The sequence below is a fragment of the Fusarium mangiferae genome, assembly GCF_900044065.1.
Source record: "Fusarium mangiferae strain MRC7560 genome assembly, contig: FMAN_scaffold005, whole genome shotgun sequence".
In the NCBI taxonomy this organism is placed as follows: Eukaryota; Fungi; Ascomycota; class Sordariomycetes; order Hypocreales; family Nectriaceae; genus Fusarium; species Fusarium mangiferae.
In genome coordinates this window covers 2,258,092-2,277,816 of record NW_024573925.1, presented here as the reverse complement: position 1 = coordinate 2,277,816, position 19,725 = coordinate 2,258,092, and the positions used below count along the sequence as shown (strand labels likewise).

Below are 19,725 nucleotides of genomic sequence, written 5' to 3'. Positions count from 1 at the left end.
ATCCATCTCATATTGGGCATCAGAAGACACTGCGAGGTCCCATTTCGTCATATCAAGAACACCCACCTAGTCTCCTTTCACCTGTGCATACACATTCACTTTCTGTTCCAGCCGTCTATCCGCAGGCATTCTTATCGATGCCAAATGTCCATATTGATTGCTTTTTTCTTGTTCGCATAAGTCTCTGATGCTCTTCACTGTCCAGGCGTTGCTATTCTTTTCGTCTATGTCTCCAACACTCAACCATCTGCTTGTGTCTCGGATCTTCGTCGACCAAGAGTCTCGCTGCTGTTCCATTGCATATACTGATCAGTTGCGTGAACTGTTATCTTTGGTTCGCCCTTTTCACCAAGGTTAGTATTACATGATGTGAGTGCACCTCTATCCATATTCTTACCGGTATTCGAAGCAGCCTCTTCAGCCTGGGTTCCTTGCTGAGGCCCGGAGGATGTCGAAACTGGATGTAAAAGGGGAGTTGATGGTGCTGGAGATGGCATAGTTGGAGGTATCGGGGGCGCGGAGGTCGTTACTTGAGCAGACACCTCCCGAACCCAAGATTGCACACGATGTGAGGTGCCTGAGTGGGATGTTTTCTTCCTAGACCTCTTGTGCTTGCGCGATGTCTTGTCAATGTGGGTTTTCTTGGAATCAATCGGCCACGGGAGCCAAGAATCCCAGCACAAAAGGGCAAGGAAGTCAGTTGGGAGTCTCGGATTAGGCTTGGGATGACGATGGCGGCGCTTGTTCTTCTTCTTTTTCGTAGCCCCCGACTCCATGCCGTACAAGTCCTCAGTGGCCATGGTGCCTGTCTCTGGCCTATCGCTCTTATCATGATGGCTTTTGCTGTGGTGGCCCTTGGCATGACTGTTGCTCTGCTGGCGTTTACTGCAATGGCTTTTGCCGTTGCTTGCCCCTCCCTTGGAGTTATCGCCAGCCATTGATCCTTCGTTAATAAGTCCAGTGTTGGCATATGACTATCGATGTATGTGGAGGAAAGCCGCAATTAACCGCATAGAAAAAGGAGTTGTTTGTAAATAAGGGGTCTGTATATAGGTAGTTCGCATTGAGAGGTGATCAGTAGCTCTTATCACATTACTCACTTGACACAACAACTCTGTTTATCATACCAAGCATTTCCAAGCTTGGTTTCTATTCGAGTGACTCTAAGAAATGGTGGTACAGATAGCAATGTACAACAAATATTCACACCGTTCACCCACTCATCGTCAACCAGCCCACCTTTTGTTCAACGACTTTCCTTTAGACTCCTCTCAATTGGGTGTTATCCCTCGCTTCCATGGGCTTGTATCTGTCATTCAGCGCCTCTTCCACTGTCTTGTTCACCTTGTCCTCAGGTTTGCTGAATCGTTGCTGAAGGGCCTTCTCCACGGGAGTCAGTGCTGAAAGAGTACCGTCCTCTTGAGCAATATCGACATTCTCCTTATCCTTGCTGTGGTCCAGAACAACACTGGCGAAATCCTTGCTCTCAGCCTTTGCCTTCTGGAAAGCGCTTTTGGCCGCTGCCGCTACCTTTCCACTAGCATCACCAAGCATAGCAGCCCCCTGTTTTACGATGGGCTTGGCCTGCTGCTCAGTCTCCTTAACCTTTCTTTCAGCCTCACCAGCAGCTTCCGAGGGGCTAACACCAAAGGCTCGGGCCCATAGCCGCGATGCAGTATCTTCGAGGCCTTCGCGCACTTGAACCCAGTCAGTGTGCTGCACCCATCGCACGGCGTTTTCAACTTCGGTGTTCCATCGATCCTTGGCAATCTCAACAGTTTGAGCCCTCTGAGCAGCGGCGACTTCAGACCGTGTGGGCGGAGGTAGTGGTGGAAGAGGGTCGATCAACCCTTGGATGGCGAGAGCTTGTGCGCGAAGGGCAGAGCCTTGTTGCTCGCGGGTGCGCTGGTGAGCAAGCACGGAGAGGTAGGCGAGGGAGAGGGTGAGAGTGACGCCGCCGGTCTGATAGCCGAAGTTAGCATACAATCTTATGCAAGATTATTTATTTCAGCCTGGCTCATCGAGTTGCGTACAAAACCAGTGGTGAAGCCCATGATGGAGAGCTTTGCCCGGCTGACCGAGATGCGGTAATTTGCCGGGTTCTTGATGTATCAGAAACGACCAATACGAAAGTGAGGGTCGAATGAAGCTTAGATACAGCGTTTCATAGCGTGCGCGAGCCCAATTGCCCTCGTGACGCGTGCGATTTCCCCTTTGGAGAGCTGTTGAAGAGGTTCTGCTGGTGGTGGGTTGACGTAGTGCAAAGGCTCTGTCGGCGGACAAGACAAGCCGGCTCCGGAAAAGGCCCAGCCAAAAATTTCCCTCCACCAAAAACTGACCACCAAAGATACCGTCCGAACCTAGTATCTTGGACGGATTTAGAGCTGCCCACGTGCAAAGCGACGAACTGATCGAACACACCTTTAATAATTCGAGTACTGCCTTTCCATTGACTCGATACCCTTCCCCAGTCAGTTGCCACTATAACGATTCGTCACAATGGCTGGCGGTACAGTCAAGTACCGACATCTGAGTCGCAATTCAGCAGCCCGTGTGGCCCTGCTGCGCGGTCTGGTTACTCAACTCGTCCAGTTCGAACATATCCACACAACTTACGCCAAGGCAAAGGAAGCCCAGCGCATGGCAGAGAAGCTCATCACACTGGCGAAGAGGGACAACGAGCCTGCTCGGAGATCAGCACAGGGCATTCTATATGTATGTATACCACAAGGGCTTATTCAGAGAAGCCATGCTAACAGCAAGATTCTTCGCTAGACCCCCACCACAACCCTACCTAAACTGCTAGGCGAGCTGCGAAGCCGATATTTGACCCGAGAGGGAGGCTATACTCGCGTCGTGCGCACCGAGTCCAAGAACACATACGACCAGGGCGAGAGTGCCATACTTGAATTCGTCGACGGCCCAAAGGACTCCCGCTTCATGATGACTGCCAAGACAGTTGCCCGCGACCGAATGCTAGGGCAAGAGCATACTCCCGTCACCAGAACCAACATCAAGAAAGTCACACAGTTCCGCGGCGAGGTGCCGTTTGAGGAGATGGTGCGGAGGTTTATGATTTTGAAGACTGGTGAGAAGACTGGACCATCACGGGATGAGAGTAGTTTGGCGGAAGTCGAGGCCGAGAAGGCGGCAGACAAGAATGCTGAGCGGGCAAAGGAAATGGCCGCTGGCATCGTGCCGGAGTCAGTGAGAAAGGCGGCGCAACAGAAGAACTCGCCATAGGAGCGACATGTTTATCATATTATGAAAGGCGCGAGGCTCTGTACAAAAGCTGTATAAATTATTGAATCATGACAAGATCGTCGTTTTGCCTAACCATGGTGCTTTGAAAAAGGCGGACTTGATACGCTGCCCTAGCTCTTAATAACTTTTCAAACATACAAACATGCTCCCTGGTACAAGATGCATTTAAATGAATTCAAAGGTATCGCCGCGATCCTGAATCATCTTGCCGACTCTTTTAGAGCCCACGATCCGTTCCAACTTCATCACATCGTACTTTGAAAACACAACCTTGACAGTTCCCTGACCAGGTTCAAGTCTGAGGTCCTGCTCACTCTTGCCAAGATACCCACCCGCAATTTCAGTGTAGAAGATGGGGTTGTCAGGTAATCCGTAGAATATGACTCGCTGCACACCACGGAACTGATATCGTCGGAAATGATGTGCTCGCTCAGTGTAGAGCAGAACGCGATGGCGGCCGTTGAGGAAATGTGACCGCGCCCGCGAGGCTTCTGGCACGTCTGCATATTCAGAGATGGCCCCAAAAGTGACATTTTCGACTGCGCTTGACGTTGCAAAGTAGTTTCTCACTCGGACAAAGTCTAGATACGAGGGGATAAAAATGAGTGTTCCAGTGGCATCCTTTGCACGCTTGGCAAGGGAGGGGACAATAGCAGAAGTGAAATACTCGAATCGCGCATCAGGATCCTTATCGACTGAGCTAGATTGAAACCTTGAGAAGGTTTGCTTCGCCTTGATACCGAGTTGCGACAACATGCCCGGATACTCGGGCTGCAGCCGGACTTTTCCAGCCCAGTTGTGACAGTGTGATCGGAGAAGCTCGGACAGCTCGGGGGTGTTGAAGGCAGACATGATGATAGTCTGTCTGAAATATTTTGCCCAGTCTTCCAAATACCAACTTCTGACACGGCTAAAATCGCAACCGTGCGCATCCTTGGGCTGGAGGTTCATGTGCTCAAAGATGAATTCGACGTGTTCCCAATTTTGCATCAGAAGTGCATCCGCTTGATCAACAATGACCATCTCAATAGAGCTCAGAAAGTCAAAGTCAAGCTTCTTGTCTTCTTCAGAGCCGATAGCCATACGAAGGCCGAGAGGACTGGCGAAGAGTATGTCTGAGTTGTAGAATTGCGCAAAGTATTTGATTGTCTTGCGAGTGAACTTCATGCCCAGACGGAACATGTCATCATCGCTTCCCTCAAAAAGATCCTTGAAATCAGCCGGTCTATCGGCGCCAAACTTAGCCTCTTTGTCGACATAGCCATCATCAAATCGCTTGCGGTTCTCTTGTTGATCTGGCTCACAGATATCACGGATCATGTTCACCATCCGGAGAGCCGAGTTACGTGTTGGTAAGAGGAAGAGCACCTTGGGACGGGTGAAGCCTTGATCTCGTAATTCTAGGTCGGCATCTTGGCCCTCCTTGGCCAACTTATAGTTGTTCTTGATAACACGGTCTCGTGTTCTTCCTTGATTAGCGACTAGGGCTTATATGAAATGTAAAAATGATCGACTCACTTGAAGACATGGTTGAGAGCATGTAGACATGCCAATTCTCGTAATGAGTCTGAGTTCCGTACTGTGCGATCGCAAAACAGTACATCGTTATAATTGAAGATCAAAGGGCCCAAGTTGCGCTGAAGGGCATCGAAGTCTCCTATCTTGCGAGAGGAAGTCTCTCTAAGTTTCTGCTTGAGCTGTAGGCCTTCCAAGCCAGCAATAGGTTTTGGTATTTCGGACCCTGTATCGGACCCTGGGTACAAGATAGTTGCTCTCATATTTGGCAGTAATGCTCGCTTCGTTGCCCAGTCGTTCTTTTGTACAGACCTGACTCTCTGTGAGACAGCATCGTCATTGGGGTGCGCAAAGTGTACGTCGAAGGGATCCGTTGGGTTTTCTTCATCTTCCGAATCTTCTTCACCCTCCAAATTTTCCTCGACTTCTTCTTCACCCTCGTCCTCAGCATGATCGATATCTTTTTCGGTGTCTTCATCTTCCCCCGATGAGTCTTCTTCAGGTTGAGATTGAGTGGAATTTCTGTGGTTCAATTTTCGTCGTTTTGCATCTGGGGCACTGTTTTCGTTACTGAAACTCTGAAGAAGAGCCATGTATGGCTTTGACGATGTTGCGTGTTCATCGTCGTCGTCCTCTGAATCGATGTCCTCCATGACTGTATCTTCAGGCGCAGATCCTGACTCTGACACTGAGCTTTCGGACCTACCATATGTCAGTGACTTTCCCAGTAATCTATCATATCCAGAGCCATACTCATCATTTTCTGCAAGTCGAGTTCCGTCGAATCTACGATTAGGTCCAAATCGGCTTGTCGCTTTACCCCCTCGGCCACCTCGTCCTCTGCCACGACCACCACGGCCTCTAAAGTTTCCTCCTCTTCCGCGCGGAGGCATTATCCTGTTCACCAGAAGATTTCAATTTGTTGGAACGTTAAAAAAAAAAAAAAAAAAAGTGACGAGTTCGGTTTAGTTTGCGTCGAAGAGCCTGTCGACATCAAACAAAAATTGTTAAAAAAGTTATGAGGCTACCTTCAGCCTTGCCTTGTCAAGCCACGACTTGGTGGGGTTCTCAGCGCAAACGCCACGAACAGTCTTAACTAAGACATCCCATATCTTATCTTAGCGCGCACAACCCCAGCGGCGTCCCGCCAAACCTGCAATTCTTCAAAATCGGCGAAATTTGTTATAGGACAGGTTCGCGAGAGTGACCAAAGACGACCCGGCCCGGCTCACCCATTTCTCCGCAGACATCTACACTCCTCTCCTCATAGCTTCAGCTTGAAAGTTGCCCACTATGGCCGCTGCTGCTTCTGAGAGCTTCATTCACCTGGCGAGGCCTCTGGCGCCCAATACCGTGGGCATCCAGACTAACCTTGCCCCGCTCACTGTCAACATCCAGCCTCAGGTACGATTGCGATGACCCCTCTCCGCTTGACTATTTGTGTTCTATCGTGAGATCAGAACATTCGTCAAAGGAAAGACACCCCAACTAACATGATCTGTTCTCTGCTCAACAGGCTGTCCTCTCTATCCTCGATCACGCCGTGCGACGAGACATCCGAGATACGCAATCTACCAGAGTCATTGGCGCCCTCGTCGGCACCCGATCTGAAGATGGCACTGAAGTCGAGGTTCGCTCGTGCTTCGCTATCCCCCATACCGAGGAGGAGGACCAAGTTGAGGTCGATGTCGAATACCAGAAGAACATGCTCGCCTTGACCCTGAAGGCCAACAGGGGCGAGTCCCTCCTCGGCTGGTACACCACCTCTCATGAGCTCAACAGCTTCAGCGCCCTCATCCAGAACTTCTTCGGTAGCCCTGACACCGGCACATTCCCCCACCCCGCCATTCACATGACTATTTCTACCGAGCCTGGCGAGGACATACAATCTCGATGCTACATCAGCGCCCCTGTTGCCGTGAACGCTGAGCGTGCTGCCGACAGTTGCCTTTTCATCCAGGTCCCCCACAAGATTCTCTACGGTGATGCCGATCGAAGTGCTCTCGAGGCTATCGCCAGTGCAAAGGACGCCGAGTCCCGAACAGCACCCCTTGTCTCTGACATTGAGGGTCTTGGTCGATCAATTGAGCAGACCATCAGCCTTCTCGATAGAGCGAGTGAGTGGATTAACGGAGTTCTGGATGAGGATGAGGAACCCAACAACACTGTTGGCCAATACCTTCTCAACGCTCTGTCTCTTGCCCCCAAGGTCGATCCTTCGCAGATCGAGCATGATTTTAACAACCACATTCAAGACGTTCTCATGGTCAGCTACCTGGCCAACACTATCCGTACTCAGATCGACCTGTCCCAGCGGTTGGCTGTTGCCAACCTGACCAGCAACGAGAAGGAGGGCGAGGGCAAATCGGAGGACAAGGGTGGCCGACAGGGAGGCAAGCGAGGGGGCCGAGGCGGCGGTCGAGGTGGTGGCCAACAGCGTGAACCCCGAGAGCCAAGGGAACCTCGTGAGCCTGCTGAGTAAAGAGATTTCATGAAAAGAAGAAATGGGAACTAGATATCGGAGTCCAGGTTAGAGCAAGGCGATGTCCCGAAGACAAGGAAAGTCTAGGATATCTCCCCCTGGCATGCATGGATGTGAGATGAAGCATGGGTCAATTGTTTCAATAAAATCATGGCGTTGTGGTAGGCATGAAAATTCTGGCATTCCTGGCCATGGAATCGAATTCAATCGTCATATAAAACTATCTTCTTCTCCGCCAGGCCCTTGTTTGATCTTCATCGCCAAGAAGAATTATATCAAAGTGGTATTGAACTCGTCTAGTAAATTGGCCCTTGGCCTACAAATTCATGTCGTCCATCCTGTCCACCGATAACGCCAAGATGCTGAATATACCGTGTACGCCTTGTGGTTCTCCCAATTTGTAAACACCGTGTCATGCTCCTCCCCATTTTTACAATGACAATGCTTAAATTCCAGTAGCTGGTTTCTGGGGTAGAGTGGCGGGATTGCCATATGTTGGCAAATGCGAGAAAGGCTGGTCAGGTACTTGTGGGATGTTAGGTCGATTGGGGATACTATAATGAGGGGGAAGAGGCTGGGGAGCCATGTGTGTGGGATTCTGCGTCATCACGGGCTGTGGCAGCGGTGCGTGTTGGATATGAGCAACGCGAGGAGAAGAATACGCAGGCATCGAGTTGCTAGACCCCTGCCTTACCATACCATATCCGCCCCCATAGGGCTGAGATATTGGCTGTTGATAACCGCCAGGATAGGCTAGATGAGGTGATCCGACTTGAGGACTGCCATGATGCGATCCGGGAGCAGTGAATGGCGGCTGCGGGGGCTGGACAGGAGCCATGCCACCACCACCAGGCACAAATGATTGTGTCTTCGGGTTAAAGGCGTGGTTGCGGTTATAACTACCGGGAATTGGATGCTGACTCTTCGGATCATGGGGATTGAGATTTGCTGGGAGCTGTCCATATGCATAAGGAATTCCGATATGCCCTTGAGGACCGGTTGGGGTTCCTCCCCTCGCCTGGAATTGGGTAGGAGGAGCAAGGCCCGGTTGCCAAGCAGGTTGCTGCGGGCCAACCGGAGGAACAGGTGCACCATAGTTAGTCATAGGGCTTCCGCCAGAAGGGTAGCGCTGTTGGGCAGCTTGAGGGGCGTACTAGTGGAATAGATCAGTCGTTATTCTGCTTATGTTATTCTCACATGGAACTTACCGGGGGGGCTGGATACTGAGGATATGCCTGGTTTGGTGGCATAGCTGGCATCGCAGGGTATCCGGGACCCTGATGTGTGTAGACAGGTGCGACTTGACCTGGGTATGCTGGCCCTGGTGGTGCTTGAGCGCCGTATTGAGAATTAGACGGTGGCATGTACTGCGGTTGGGATATCCAAGTCTGTTGCTGAGGTCCCCAATAGGGCGTGTACTGATGTCGTGAATCGAAGCTGTCCGAATCATCACGTCGTTGTTTGCCAGTTTTACCTCGTTTTCCGACACTGGACTTGTCCTTGGCTGAAACTGAACTGGCTCTTGAAACGCCGTTATCGCCCTCTTCTATTATTCGTGTCAAAAAGTGTTCCTCACTGACATTGCTTCGTTACCTACCCGTGACACTGTCTTCTGAGCTACCAAAAATGCGCTCACGTGCTAATTTATACTGCTCTTCTCGCTCTTCCCTAGTAAGTCTAAAGCTGGTGAGCTCGAATGGCTGTTAACACATCATGGAATTGTACGTACTTCTGGTTCGCCGCGGGCTTATCTTTAGCATCACTACCAGTCTCAGAAGTTGGCTTAGAGGGGCTAGCACTTGGGCCACCTTCACTATCTTGGCCGCGTCGCATAATCTTCTTGGGCAGAACAACAGGAGGCGGGGTGCTACTATTTGGCACACTAGGGCTGGGGTTGATGAGTGCCAATGAGGTGGGAACTCGACAAAATGGTGTCCTGAATATTCGTACAGATCCCACGTGAGGCTCAAATGAATGTGTCATATGGTAGTAATCCGCCAGCTTATGGGTTAGCATTCTGCAGAACGAGTTGGATGGTGGAAGGTCCATGTAGGGTTCTCTAAGAAAAATAAGATGATTAGTGGAAAATGAAGGAATTTGAGGTCATAGACATACTTGGAATCCTGCACAAAATCAATGACCTGTTTCTCCAACCGCAGTAGAAAGAGTCTGTCCTTGGGTGATGCCATGGCTTCTAGAAGTTTATCATCCGGCGCCTGTCGATAGATGACACCAAGGGCATCTGAGGAGCCAGGAGTACCCATGGGTGCACCGGGGGGTTGTTCAGATGATGAGCTCTGGGGAGTCAGGACTCCTTGAGCTGCAGTGCCCGGAACTGGCTGCGGTAGCCTTCGCTCCGGAATATCGCCCAGGTGAAGCATTCGAGCTCTTGCGGCTACCTCTGAGCCCATGCGAGATCCAGCAACTAATGAACCGCGTACAGAGAAAGCATCGTCATCTTCTGCAGCGGCCTTGACACTGGCGCTATCATCAGGTCTTAGTGATTCCTTCTCATCGAGTGCAAATGTTGTGCCTGAAGTGATGCTCTTTCCATCCAGACTAGGAGGCTTAGTTCCGAGTTCGGAACTGGAATCTGCTCGTTGAGAATCGTCAGATCCGCTGTCTCTACCAACGACGACTGCAGGCCTCTCAGGAGCCAAAGGTCCACTGCCGTTGACGACAAGGTTGGGGGCTTTGTCCCTTAGGCTCAAATCCTTGAGAGATCGGTCGAGGCTGTCTTCACCGCTTCCGTGATCGGCCAGGTTGAGATTTGATTCCCGTTGCGGCGAGGGCAACCTTGCGGCCGGTGCCTTACCAGATCGGCCGTTCGCGATTATGGGCGCGGTAGATGTGGATGGTATCGTCGTCGAGCTCATGATTCCTTCTTTAGTTGGTGTGGCTATCCGTCGAATCGCTGGAGGTGCGGAGTCCTTGGAGACGGAGGCAGCGACCTGTCAAGCAGCATGAATTAGTGACGGGTAAGGAAAAAGAATGGCTCCTTAGAGAGATAAGGACCACTTATAGAGGAGCCAAGCACGGTGTGGTATTTACCTTGGCGAACGAGGGTTTGGGAAGATCAGGAGACATTTGGGTAGTAGCCATGATGGGTTGTCGTCAAGGTTACTAGGCCGATCAAGTAGTGCAGGCGGTAGAAATGTCGATATGAATATGAGACAGAAGACTGGCAGCAATGATTGACCAGGTACGAGATGAGGCTGCGGCTGAGACTGCAGCGGTGATGACAGGGAACAGAAAGGACAGTATCAGGAAAATCAGGAAGCGAATTTAATGGAAGCGGACCGGCAGAAAGAAAACAGAGTCTTGGTGCTCATCGTCGTAAAGTAAGATGCATTGTTCCCCAACTGATTCTGCTCGGAGGAAGAGATGATGGTTGTCGTACGCCTTCTTGGCTGCCCAACCTGTGATACTGCCGTGCGGCCTCTTTCTTTGCAATGAGACAGGACCAGAAATCGGGGGGTGGAGGTCAAGAGGAAAGCTAAGCAATATCCTTACAACGCCCAGGTCCTGAACAAGGCGAAAGGGCGGAAAGGTGAAAGACGACTGAAAATTGACGACGGCCAATTCTTGAGGAAGGCGGCCCGAGGCGCACAAGGCAGCAAAGACGAGCAATGTGATGTGATGCTGGTGTGCTGGATTGGATGCAGTTGGTTAGTTGAAGTTTTGGAGGGGGAGCCGTGGGAGGAGGTCGTCACAAGGACGGGGTCTCAATTGTCAGTCTGGCCGCCTGCCCTGGGCCGCCAACTTCACTGTGGAGCGAGCGGTATGGCAGGGCACAGCGAGAGGATACGCTGGGAGGCGCTGGAAGAATCACTAAAAATCGTATGCATCCCGCCTGACATGAAAGGGGGCGGACCAGTCACAGGTCAGTATTGCTTTTTTATAGTGGAGGTTTTTGCTGAAATTCTAGGCGGGAATCTGTGGACGGCACTCAATGCGACAACGAAGCCCATGATGGACATCAATAAGGTATACATTAAGGTACCCCTAGAGTCTATCTCTAAGCCTACCTAGGTGGTATCCAAGTCAGCACCGCTATTCTTACTCAAGCTTTGATCAGGCCTCTTCAGTGTAGAAATACGAGTCACGTGACTCAAAGATACCACCAGAAGTCATCCAAGCCATCGCAACTCAATAAGTACATCAGTTCTTTTGCCGTTCGTAGTACCTGCGAAGGCGCCATATTCTTGACACATTTGCACACGATACTTTGAGAAGTCCGTCGCTACACAGTGACCATTTCGGTTTCCATATGTTCACCTATAGAGGCCGTGGTGGCCCATCCCGGTCGACACCTTCTAGCGTCCAGTGCCAGAAATGCTTGAAGAGAGATATGTTTTGACCTTGATGTGATCCTACAATCACGCTGACCATCCCAGAACGCCACTACTCATATGAGTGTAAAGCCACTGCCCAAGAGCGTCCCTACGTGTCGCGTCCATCGCGATCTCAGCAGTTCCGAAATCCCAAACTGGTGCCCAAGCTCACAAATGAGACATTGAACCCTCTTGAGCAAAAGTTAGTCACAAGTAGCAAAGGTCTGTTTACTTGCTAACAGCCCTACAGGAAAGGTGTGGCGGATGAAGAGCTGGCTAAATTGGAAGCCTCACGCGCCCGCGAGCGCGAGCGAGAACAGAGAGACGATGGGCTGATTGAGCCAAACGTAAAACGTCATGGATCAGTGTCTTCTCGTTCAGTTTCTACCATTTCCACTGGCGCTTCGCGATCACCATCACTTGGTAAAGACAGGGCCAGATCCCCTGCCCAGTCGCCACGAAGTCGAAGCCCCTATTCAGACGACTCACAGCGTGACAGGCGAGATAACAGCCGCAGTCGCAGTCGCAGCCACAGTCCTAGCCTGAATCGTAGCCGAAGCCCTCGTGTGGAAGCTCGACACAGGCGTTCCGATTCTAATCGCAGCCCTTCTCCTAGAGATTTTGACCATCGCGACCAGTACAGGTCCCGGGACCCTTTACCTTCTGTCAAGGGGAGCGCGCCACCAAGGCATCCTAGGGAATATCTACCCAAGTCTTCGAGTCCGCATAGCTCCCGTCATCGACGTTCTGGGAGCCCAATGTCACCCCAACCAAGAGGCAGACGTGATCAGAGGCCAGATCGATCCAGGACTAGGCATAACCGTGAGAGACTGCCACCTCGTGGAAGGTTTGATAACAGAAGACAAGGACACGGAGGTCCGGATCCTGGGGATCACGCACGAGAACGAAGCTTGAGTCCTTTCAGTCAACGACTAGCTATGACGCAAGCTATGAAAGGTGGAAGATAATGAATTGTTGGGTATAAATGTAGATATAGTGTAACCATCATCGCACAATGCGCCAGATCCCTAAGATGTAATAAAAAGGCCGGCAAGGCAAAACCTCGACGTCTAAAAGGTAGATGTTGCTTTTTCATGCACCTAGCGCAGCATCTTCTTCCCGTTCGCGACGCTCTTCTTCCTCCTCCTCCTTCTCCCTGACCCTCAAGCCTTCTACCAAGGCCACGCCATCCATGCCAGTTGCTTCTCCAGTGCCTTGAGCGTCAACGACCGCATCTCTCTTCGTGGCAGCCTTTTGTGCACCCGTGATACGATCACGGACTAAGCGCGCAATGGCGTTGTCGGTTCGAACATTGAGAACCTCCATTTTCCTATCAAGTTCCCTTTTCAAATCCCAGTTCGGCTTCTTTGGTTGTAGTTTGAATAAATCGACACCTTGATCGTCTTGGGCTTCTTCTTCCGCCTTTTGCTTGACCTCTGCTTCCACTTCCGCAGCTTGTTCTTCGAGCGTTGGCTTGTCAAGATTGAGGGTTGGATCATGCTCAAAGCCAAGCTTGGGCCCTCTGGTTTCAGGGTCGTAGTTGCGGCCAGAGACATGGAGTCGTGAGACATCTGGCTCAATGGGAGGGGATTGGGCTCTTTCTGATTCTGGTGCAACAATTTCGTCTCCAGGTTGCTTGCGCTTGAGGTTCTTGAGCTTCGCGAGCCTAGCCTTTCGGTCGTCTGAGGCAGCGCTGAGGCTAGCGTGTGATGAAGACATGGTGTCAGATTGTCATGAAACGGTATACGGGCCCTTGAAGGAGTGTGACACCGGAGTGAAGCTGAAATATTACTTATGTTACGGGGATTTGAGGTTGGCAGGTGCGAAGTAGGTGGGAATTCAAGATGGACATTTATTAAGCGCGTCTATCCATCGCCTACCACCCGCAGAGCCGCTGTGACAAATCAAGCGCCCTGACCACTCACAGGAGAGAATCCTGCCTGAGTCGCCACTGAGGAAGCCCCTCCACTGCAACAAACATTGGATCTCCGGGCTACGTTAAGCGCAGAAGAGAGCTAAAATTATAGAGGCGCATTGAGCGACTTCGGCATAAATCTGAAAAATTTCCATCGCAATTAAGAGCAATTAGCGACTTCGAGATTCAGCTCTTACCAGCGACTACGGCGAATTCGCTACTCGTCTAGTGATCACTATGCAGACGATTGGCCTCAAGTTGATGCCGACACGGAGGATATGCCAACGGCCCTTATACTCCGCGCCTGCGCAAGGCTTGAGCTTCCTATAACGCCCCAAGCATGGACTCGAAGAGCTGTTCTTCTCGCCTTACGATACAACGCCGCGAGAAGTCACTCAAGATTGATTCGCTCTTACCATCTCGATACACAGCCATCCGTCCCGGAAGTCGGCTCTCAAATATTATCCCAACTGTGTCCTCGTAGTGCAACCGCGAACCCTCCCAATACGCAGACATACACTCCCCCCTCACTACGAGATCGCAAACAGATTCAGGAAACGGACAGGGTGTCTAATCATAGACATAGACTCTCATTAAGAAAGAGACGCTTGTGCAGCAAACACTCCCATCAACAAAGACATCGGGAAATCCCGGGATTTACTCGAAAGACTGCCGAGGAGCAACGCGAGGTCATAGAGAGGAAGAAGAGGAGGCAGGAAATTTATAACCAATGGGGTTATTTGCGTCACCAATATTCTGGAGATGAGTTGGTTGCCGTAAGACGGCAGTTCAACATCTGGAAGCGAAGAATCGAACTTCTTGAGGCCCCTGCAAAGCCCAGATCATGGCCATGGCTCGGCCACGGGAAATTCTTGTACGAACTGGAGAATACTTCAGATATGAGAAAGGCCTGGGATGAACTGGACATCGAATCTCGGAAGAAAATATGGCCCACTGTAATGCTATCGACTCTGCATTCATGTCCAGGAAAGGCCGCCCAAGTCCTTGAGTCTACGTTGGATCCCCTACCTCAAGGTTATGCGATTCTTGACGTTGCCCATTTCTGCATCTCGAATCTCAAATTGACCAACATCAAGATTATGCGAGATCGTGTTGCGAAGGCTGACGAGGTACTCGAGCTTTTCGCAAAGCTCATTGAGGATCTCCCTCCTGGCCACGTTCCAATCCGTCAGTCTACCCTAGGTCGTCTCGGAAAGAAACTGCCCCTTGAGCAAGCGGTTGAGATGCTCCAGATTTTGCAAAAGTCGGGCATCAAGTTACATCGAAATACACTTTTGCACTTTGCGAGAAATCTTGCGAGTAGCAGTGCGTACAAAGCTAAGGCATTTGAACTTCTTCGCGAGATCGCAGATAGGGGCCACGATCTAAACTCGGCGGGGTTCGCGAGCGTTGTCACAACTTTGCTACTATCTAGGCAAGCGAAAAATGGATGGTCCACATCTGACGAAAGTTTTCCGCCTCAGCGGGCTCTTGAGTATTTTCTTGAGCGCGGCTTCTCCCCGAACTTGATTAACTTTACGTCTCTGGTTGAATCCCTCTGTTTACAAGGGGATATTGCAGAAGCAGTTAGGCTCCCGTTGCTGCTCGCAGAGAACGGCGTTGAGCTGGATCAACGGTGCTATACCACTGTTTTCAGAGGCGCAAAGGCCAGCCTTAAAGCATCCAATGTGCAACTCGCACTCGACGTTGCTAGAGCGGCTAAAGCACCATACGTTGATGTGCTAAACAACACGCTCCATTCTATCTTCTACTTCGCAGAGATGGAGAGCCGTGAGAGGCAGTATCCATCGCCATGGACCGTTCCCATCTTTGGGTCCATGCTTCGCATCTATGCCAAGAAATTCGACCTGGAGCCTCTGCAGTGGCTGCTGCCCGACACTCTGCCCCTGATTCTGAGCCAGGAAGATGTGGACGGTCTTGAGAAATTCAGGTCTGGCCCCAGAAGAGAGTGGGGGTTTAGGACAACCATTGTTCCTGTTGTAAATGAGTTCTTTGAGCGCGAGGCGCCTCGACAGAAGCCCAACGCAGAGACTCTGGCTATCATGCTACGTGCATACATCAAGACCCTCTACCGACCTTACGATTTAATGTCGTTTTACAGCTACTTCAAATCCCGTCTAGAAGAGCATGGGGCTGAAAAGAATTGGGGTCGAGAGCTTGTGGAAGATCAAGGGAGCGTGGTCCATGACACATTGATCCAGGTCATGCTCGGGCAAAAGTCTCTACTACGCCCCGCGCTACAGGTTTTCGGTGACATGCTCCGCGGCACGTTGACTTCCAAGATGAAAGAAGAAGGCATTGAAGCAACGTCGCCTCCTGATGGCATACAGGCTCACCCAGCGCCAAGCCTGTTCACATTCACTATCCTCTTGCATGGTCTTTTGATGAGAAAAGAGAAAATGCTAGGGGAGCAAATGCTCCAGGTCATGCGGGAGCATAATCTGGAACCCAACGACGTGACCTGGAATACACTCGTCAAGGGCTATGCGTCAATGCAGAATCTGTCACAGACAGTGGGCACACTACAGGACCTTGAGGCGGCTGGGTACAAGCCTGACGCATACACCTTCAAGGCATTTTCGAGACTGAGGGATCAGACTCGGGCACTTGAAACGATGGAAAAGATTATTGACGAGAACAAGAAGAGGCTGGAGCAAACCCACTCTCAATGATTTGATAACATGATAGCATAGCGAAGTTGAGGTGTTGCGGATTGACGATTGCAGCATGTATTATTACTATTGGCATCTTATGTGACCCTTACATACTCTTTCGGTTTGGTTGTACGAGTGAACTAGGGAGGATTTTGTGTTTAAAGGGTGGATGGGCATTTGTTCTTGGGAGTCGCATATTTACGGTTGAATTTTTGCAACAGGAAAATCGTATTTGTATAATATGGAAGTTTTGGCATAGATTTTTTAGATAGTGCCTACTTAGATCATGCTTGTTAGGCTACGACCTGATCTCATATGCCACGCATTCTCCTCTGTTCGAGTCTGGTAGCTCAAGTATTTATCTACCAAGCGCAACTCTGTGTCTTCTCTTCTTGGTTTACTCACTTTTTTTTTTTGCCGCCTCATATAGCATCTCCTTTCACAACACTCACTCACTATGGTTGGGTCTAGGCTTTGTGTGGCGTGACGGATTCAGATCGCTGTTGTAGTGGAGGCTATCCCCACTCGATTCAAGCATCCAATCTAATCTCGAGTCGACCTACATTCTATTACGACAGGACAAGACGAGAACCACCACAAAATAACCTCGTTCAGGGAGCCTCGATCAAGGATTGTCGTGGAAGTACTGTTTCTCTTAGCCCATATCAACCTCAAATTGCCAATCAAACTCCGTCAAACCACTATCTAGACTTTTTACTAAACTCACTATTGGGACTTTTCTATCTTGGTGAAAGATACATCAGAGCTCATTAGCTGAACATATCTTCAAACATGTCCAATTCCAACATAAAGCATCTCACCGGAGTTTTCCGAGCAACAGACAACCACAAAGTCACGCGCAACCGAAAGCCTGTCTCATGTATAGCGTGTCAGAAACGCAAGTCGAAATGTGACCGCGGGAAGCCCTCTTGCGGTGCCTGCCACAAGCGTGGCGATCCAAGATTGTGTGTATATGGAGATGCAAATGGATTCGCAGACAAGGAAGAGATGCAACTCAAAATGGCTCAACTTGAAGAAATCGTGATGCGTCTCGCCAAGGCTTCAGAAGCTTCAGATGTCCGTCCCAGCATTGCAATGGCGGGGGATACGAACTTGCCGTCTCCGCAGGTAGTTGAAGAAGGCTCTGATGCTGCATACCACGGTGAAACGTCTTGGGAGGCAGTGTTTAAGAGTATTCACGATATTCAGAGTGTTCTTAGTACGCAAGACGAGCCCGATCATCACGGCGAGCCTGAGACTTTATCCTCTGCGCCAGACATTGCAATGGGAGGAATCTCGCCAATCGCTATGAGCGAGATCATCGACAGCGTCCCATCTCGTCAAGAAGCCGATATTTTTGTCACAGCTTACTTCCAGGCCAAGTTCCTAGCTGTACCCTTCATTCACGAGCGTCATTTTTGGCGGCGTTATGAACTTTTCTGGGCTTGCCCTCACAATTCCAACTTCTTATGGCTGAGTATAATGTTCTCTGTTCTCAGTCTCGGTACAATGGTGTGCCAAATCCAGCAACCACATCTCCCGCTGCTTCAAGGGCCAGATTTCTACATGCAGCGTTCTGCTCGATGTCTGGGCACGGGGGAGTATCTCAAAGCTAGACCATATTCTGTCGAGGCACTCACACTGTATGCTCATGCGGTCAACGCCAGGAGAAAGGACTCGGAGGCTACTATATGGTCCCTCTATTCACTCGCCGTTCGGCTTGCTCAGCGAAGAGGCTATCACCTCGATGCGGCGAGAGTGTCCCCAAATATCAAACCATTTGAGGCTGAGATGAGAAGGCGGACGTGGTTTACTGTACAGACTTCAGATCTACTTTTCTCCTTCCAGCTCGGCATGCCTCCTATGGTTTATCAGGAAGTCTGCGACGTTGGGCATCCCCGAAATTTATCTGATGATGACTTTGACGAGGATTCGGAAGTGCCCGAGTCTCGCCCCCCAACATATCCCACTCCCATGTTGGCATGGCAAACGAAATCTCATCTCTGCCGTTTACTACGCCGTGTTCTCCGGCATGTTCTTCGAGTCGAGTCTCCGCCTTACGAGGAAACCATGGCTCTCCAAGCTGAGTTGGAAGTATACCACAACAGTGTCCCTGAATGTTTGCGCGTTCGACCCATCGCCACTACTCCATTCGATATTCCGGCCTACACCATTATGCACAGATTAATCATAGAAGTGTCATATCTCAAGACAATCTGTGTCCTCCACCGACCTTACCTTACTGCCGAGAAGAACCAGGAAATGTACAAAGCATCTCGTGAACTCTGTCGAACTGCTGCTCTTCGGATTATCGAGATTCATCTCGAGTTTGAGCATGAGATTCAAGAAGGAGGCCGCATGTATGAGGACCGCTTCTTGCTATCGAGCCTGACTCTGCATGATTTTCTCGTCGCGTCTATGATTTTATGTCTGGACCTTCACGAGTCAACCGACATAACGTATATCTTCCTCCTACCATATCTGAGCATGACTACTAATTCAAGCTGTAGGCCACAAAACCGAAGACAACGCACGCAGATACTGGAAAACACCTGCAGGACATGGGAAACTCGAGCGAGTCACTCCAAAGACGCACGATACGGCGCAAGGGTTATCCGGGCGATTCTAAATCACACCACGACACCAAGTCCAGCATCTAAAGTGAAGACGGTGGGTATGATGAACACAGCAAACTCCCACAGCGAGTCGGCTTCAAGCAGTGATATCCAAGACTTTACGATGGCAGACTTCAATTACCCCACCGACTGCGAAGAATTCTTCCCATTGAACAGTTTCTTTGGCCCTAATGATGGCTCCGAATGGGTCAGTACTGGTTCAAACCTACGCCCCTTGACTCCCCAGTGCTCACTAACAACAACAAGTTTTCTATCGGTCATCCCTGAGGCTGCATACACGGTCGCATACAGACATGAACACCGATGGATTACTATGGCAACCAGCCAAGCACAAGAGCTGGGTCAGAACGCGAAATTGTTGTCATCGCGAGTGGCCCAGGAACAGGTCGCATCTTGCAGCCATTGTTGAACGAAGGATTTATTGCAACGTCATGTAATAGCTCACATTGGTTAGTTAGTGCACCGATCGGGAGCATACGGTACGTCAAAGAAGCCTCAAGAGGCATTTAAAATTGTAAGATTTTAACATTCAATAACGTGGATGGATATCTTCCTGCAGGTCTCGACCCGGCTTGTTTATCTCTCATAAGTCGTAGCACATGCAACACGAACCAGAAAAAGAAGAATACAAACACAACCATCCCAAATCATCAACACATCTGTCGCTCCGTCTCGTCACATGAGGTTTTCTACCTCCCCGTAGCGGCCCGTATTCCCGCATATTAGAACTCATGGCGCCTCCATTCAATATTTGCTTTTCCCGCTGAACTCGGCTCCCACTCCAATAGCAAATCCTTCCAATGTAGTCAAAAAAGACAGAGAGAGAAAAAAATCGGTCATAAATGCAATGCTGAGGCTTTTGTAACGCTTCGCTTCACTTGTATAACGTTGACTGTTTTAACCT

At 50.3% G+C, this 19,725-nt stretch overlaps 10 protein-coding genes across 10 annotated transcripts; 5 read left to right on the top strand and 5 right to left on the bottom strand.

The window, feature by feature from the left end:
* Nucleotides 1–309: 309 nt before the first annotated feature.
* FMAN_07658 (uncharacterized protein) lies at nt 310–800 on the bottom strand (the record flags this gene model as incomplete). The annotated part of the gene is made up of 2 exons (XM_041831310.1): nt 310–341; nt 398–800. The coding sequence occupies 2 exons, from the start codon at nt 798–800 to the stop codon at nt 310–312; spliced, it is 435 nt and encodes a 144-aa protein (XP_041681885.1).
* A 460-nt stretch (nt 801–1,260) lies between these two features.
* Nucleotides 1,261–2,054, bottom strand: FMAN_07657 (uncharacterized protein; the record flags this gene model as incomplete). The annotated part of the gene is made up of 2 exons (XM_041831308.1): nt 1,261–1,962; nt 2,034–2,054. 2 exons carry the CDS (start codon nt 2,052–2,054, stop codon nt 1,261–1,263), a joined length of 723 nt encoding a protein of 240 aa, XP_041681884.1.
* Nucleotides 2,055–2,499: 445 nt separating this feature from the next.
* FMAN_07656 (uncharacterized protein) lies at nt 2,500–3,243 on the top strand (the record flags this gene model as incomplete). The annotated part of the gene is made up of 2 exons (XM_041831307.1): nt 2,500–2,715; nt 2,776–3,243. The coding sequence occupies 2 exons, from the start codon at nt 2,500–2,502 to the stop codon at nt 3,241–3,243; spliced, it is 684 nt and encodes a 227-aa protein (XP_041681883.1).
* Nucleotides 3,244–3,429: 186 nt separating this feature from the next.
* FMAN_07655 (uncharacterized protein) lies at nt 3,430–5,672 on the bottom strand (the record flags this gene model as incomplete). The annotated part of the gene is made up of 3 exons (XM_041831306.1): nt 3,430–4,729; nt 4,783–5,481; nt 5,533–5,672. 3 exons carry the CDS (start codon nt 5,670–5,672, stop codon nt 3,430–3,432), a joined length of 2,139 nt encoding a protein of 712 aa, XP_041681882.1.
* A 400-nt stretch (nt 5,673–6,072) lies between these two features.
* Nucleotides 6,073–7,261, top strand: FMAN_07654 (uncharacterized protein; the record flags this gene model as incomplete). Its single annotated transcript, XM_041831305.1, has 2 exons — nt 6,073–6,183; nt 6,296–7,261. The coding sequence occupies 2 exons, from the start codon at nt 6,073–6,075 to the stop codon at nt 7,259–7,261; spliced, it is 1,077 nt and encodes a 358-aa protein (XP_041681881.1).
* A 445-nt stretch (nt 7,262–7,706) lies between these two features.
* On the bottom strand, nt 7,707–10,363 carry FMAN_07653 (uncharacterized protein; the record flags this gene model as incomplete). Its single annotated transcript, XM_041831304.1, has 6 exons — nt 7,707–8,414; nt 8,470–8,807; nt 8,859–8,938; nt 8,991–9,320; nt 9,377–10,212; nt 10,313–10,363. 6 exons carry the CDS (start codon nt 10,361–10,363, stop codon nt 7,707–7,709), a joined length of 2,343 nt encoding a protein of 780 aa, XP_041681880.1.
* Nucleotides 10,364–11,531: 1,168 nt separating this feature from the next.
* FMAN_07652 (uncharacterized protein) lies at nt 11,532–12,510 on the top strand (the record flags this gene model as incomplete). The annotated part of the gene is made up of 4 exons (XM_041831303.1): nt 11,532–11,580; nt 11,659–11,797; nt 11,846–12,087; nt 12,149–12,510. 4 exons carry the CDS (start codon nt 11,532–11,534, stop codon nt 12,508–12,510), a joined length of 792 nt encoding a protein of 263 aa, XP_041681879.1.
* A 177-nt stretch (nt 12,511–12,687) lies between these two features.
* On the bottom strand, nt 12,688–13,314 carry FMAN_07651 (uncharacterized protein; the record flags this gene model as incomplete). The annotated part of the gene is made up of 1 exon (XM_041831302.1): nt 12,688–13,314. The coding sequence occupies one exon, from the start codon at nt 13,312–13,314 to the stop codon at nt 12,688–12,690; it is 627 nt and encodes a 208-aa protein (XP_041681878.1).
* A 474-nt stretch (nt 13,315–13,788) lies between these two features.
* On the top strand, nt 13,789–16,203 carry FMAN_07650 (uncharacterized protein; the record flags this gene model as incomplete). Its single annotated transcript, XM_041831301.1, has 1 exon — nt 13,789–16,203. One exon carries the CDS (start codon nt 13,789–13,791, stop codon nt 16,201–16,203), a length of 2,415 nt encoding a protein of 804 aa, XP_041681877.1.
* Nucleotides 16,204–16,977: 774 nt separating this feature from the next.
* Nucleotides 16,978–19,258, top strand: FMAN_07649 (uncharacterized protein; the record flags this gene model as incomplete). The annotated part of the gene is made up of 3 exons (XM_041831300.1): nt 16,978–18,644; nt 18,696–19,018; nt 19,068–19,258. The coding sequence occupies 3 exons, from the start codon at nt 16,978–16,980 to the stop codon at nt 19,256–19,258; spliced, it is 2,181 nt and encodes a 726-aa protein (XP_041681876.1).
* Between the last annotated feature and the right edge of the window lie 467 nt (nt 19,259–19,725).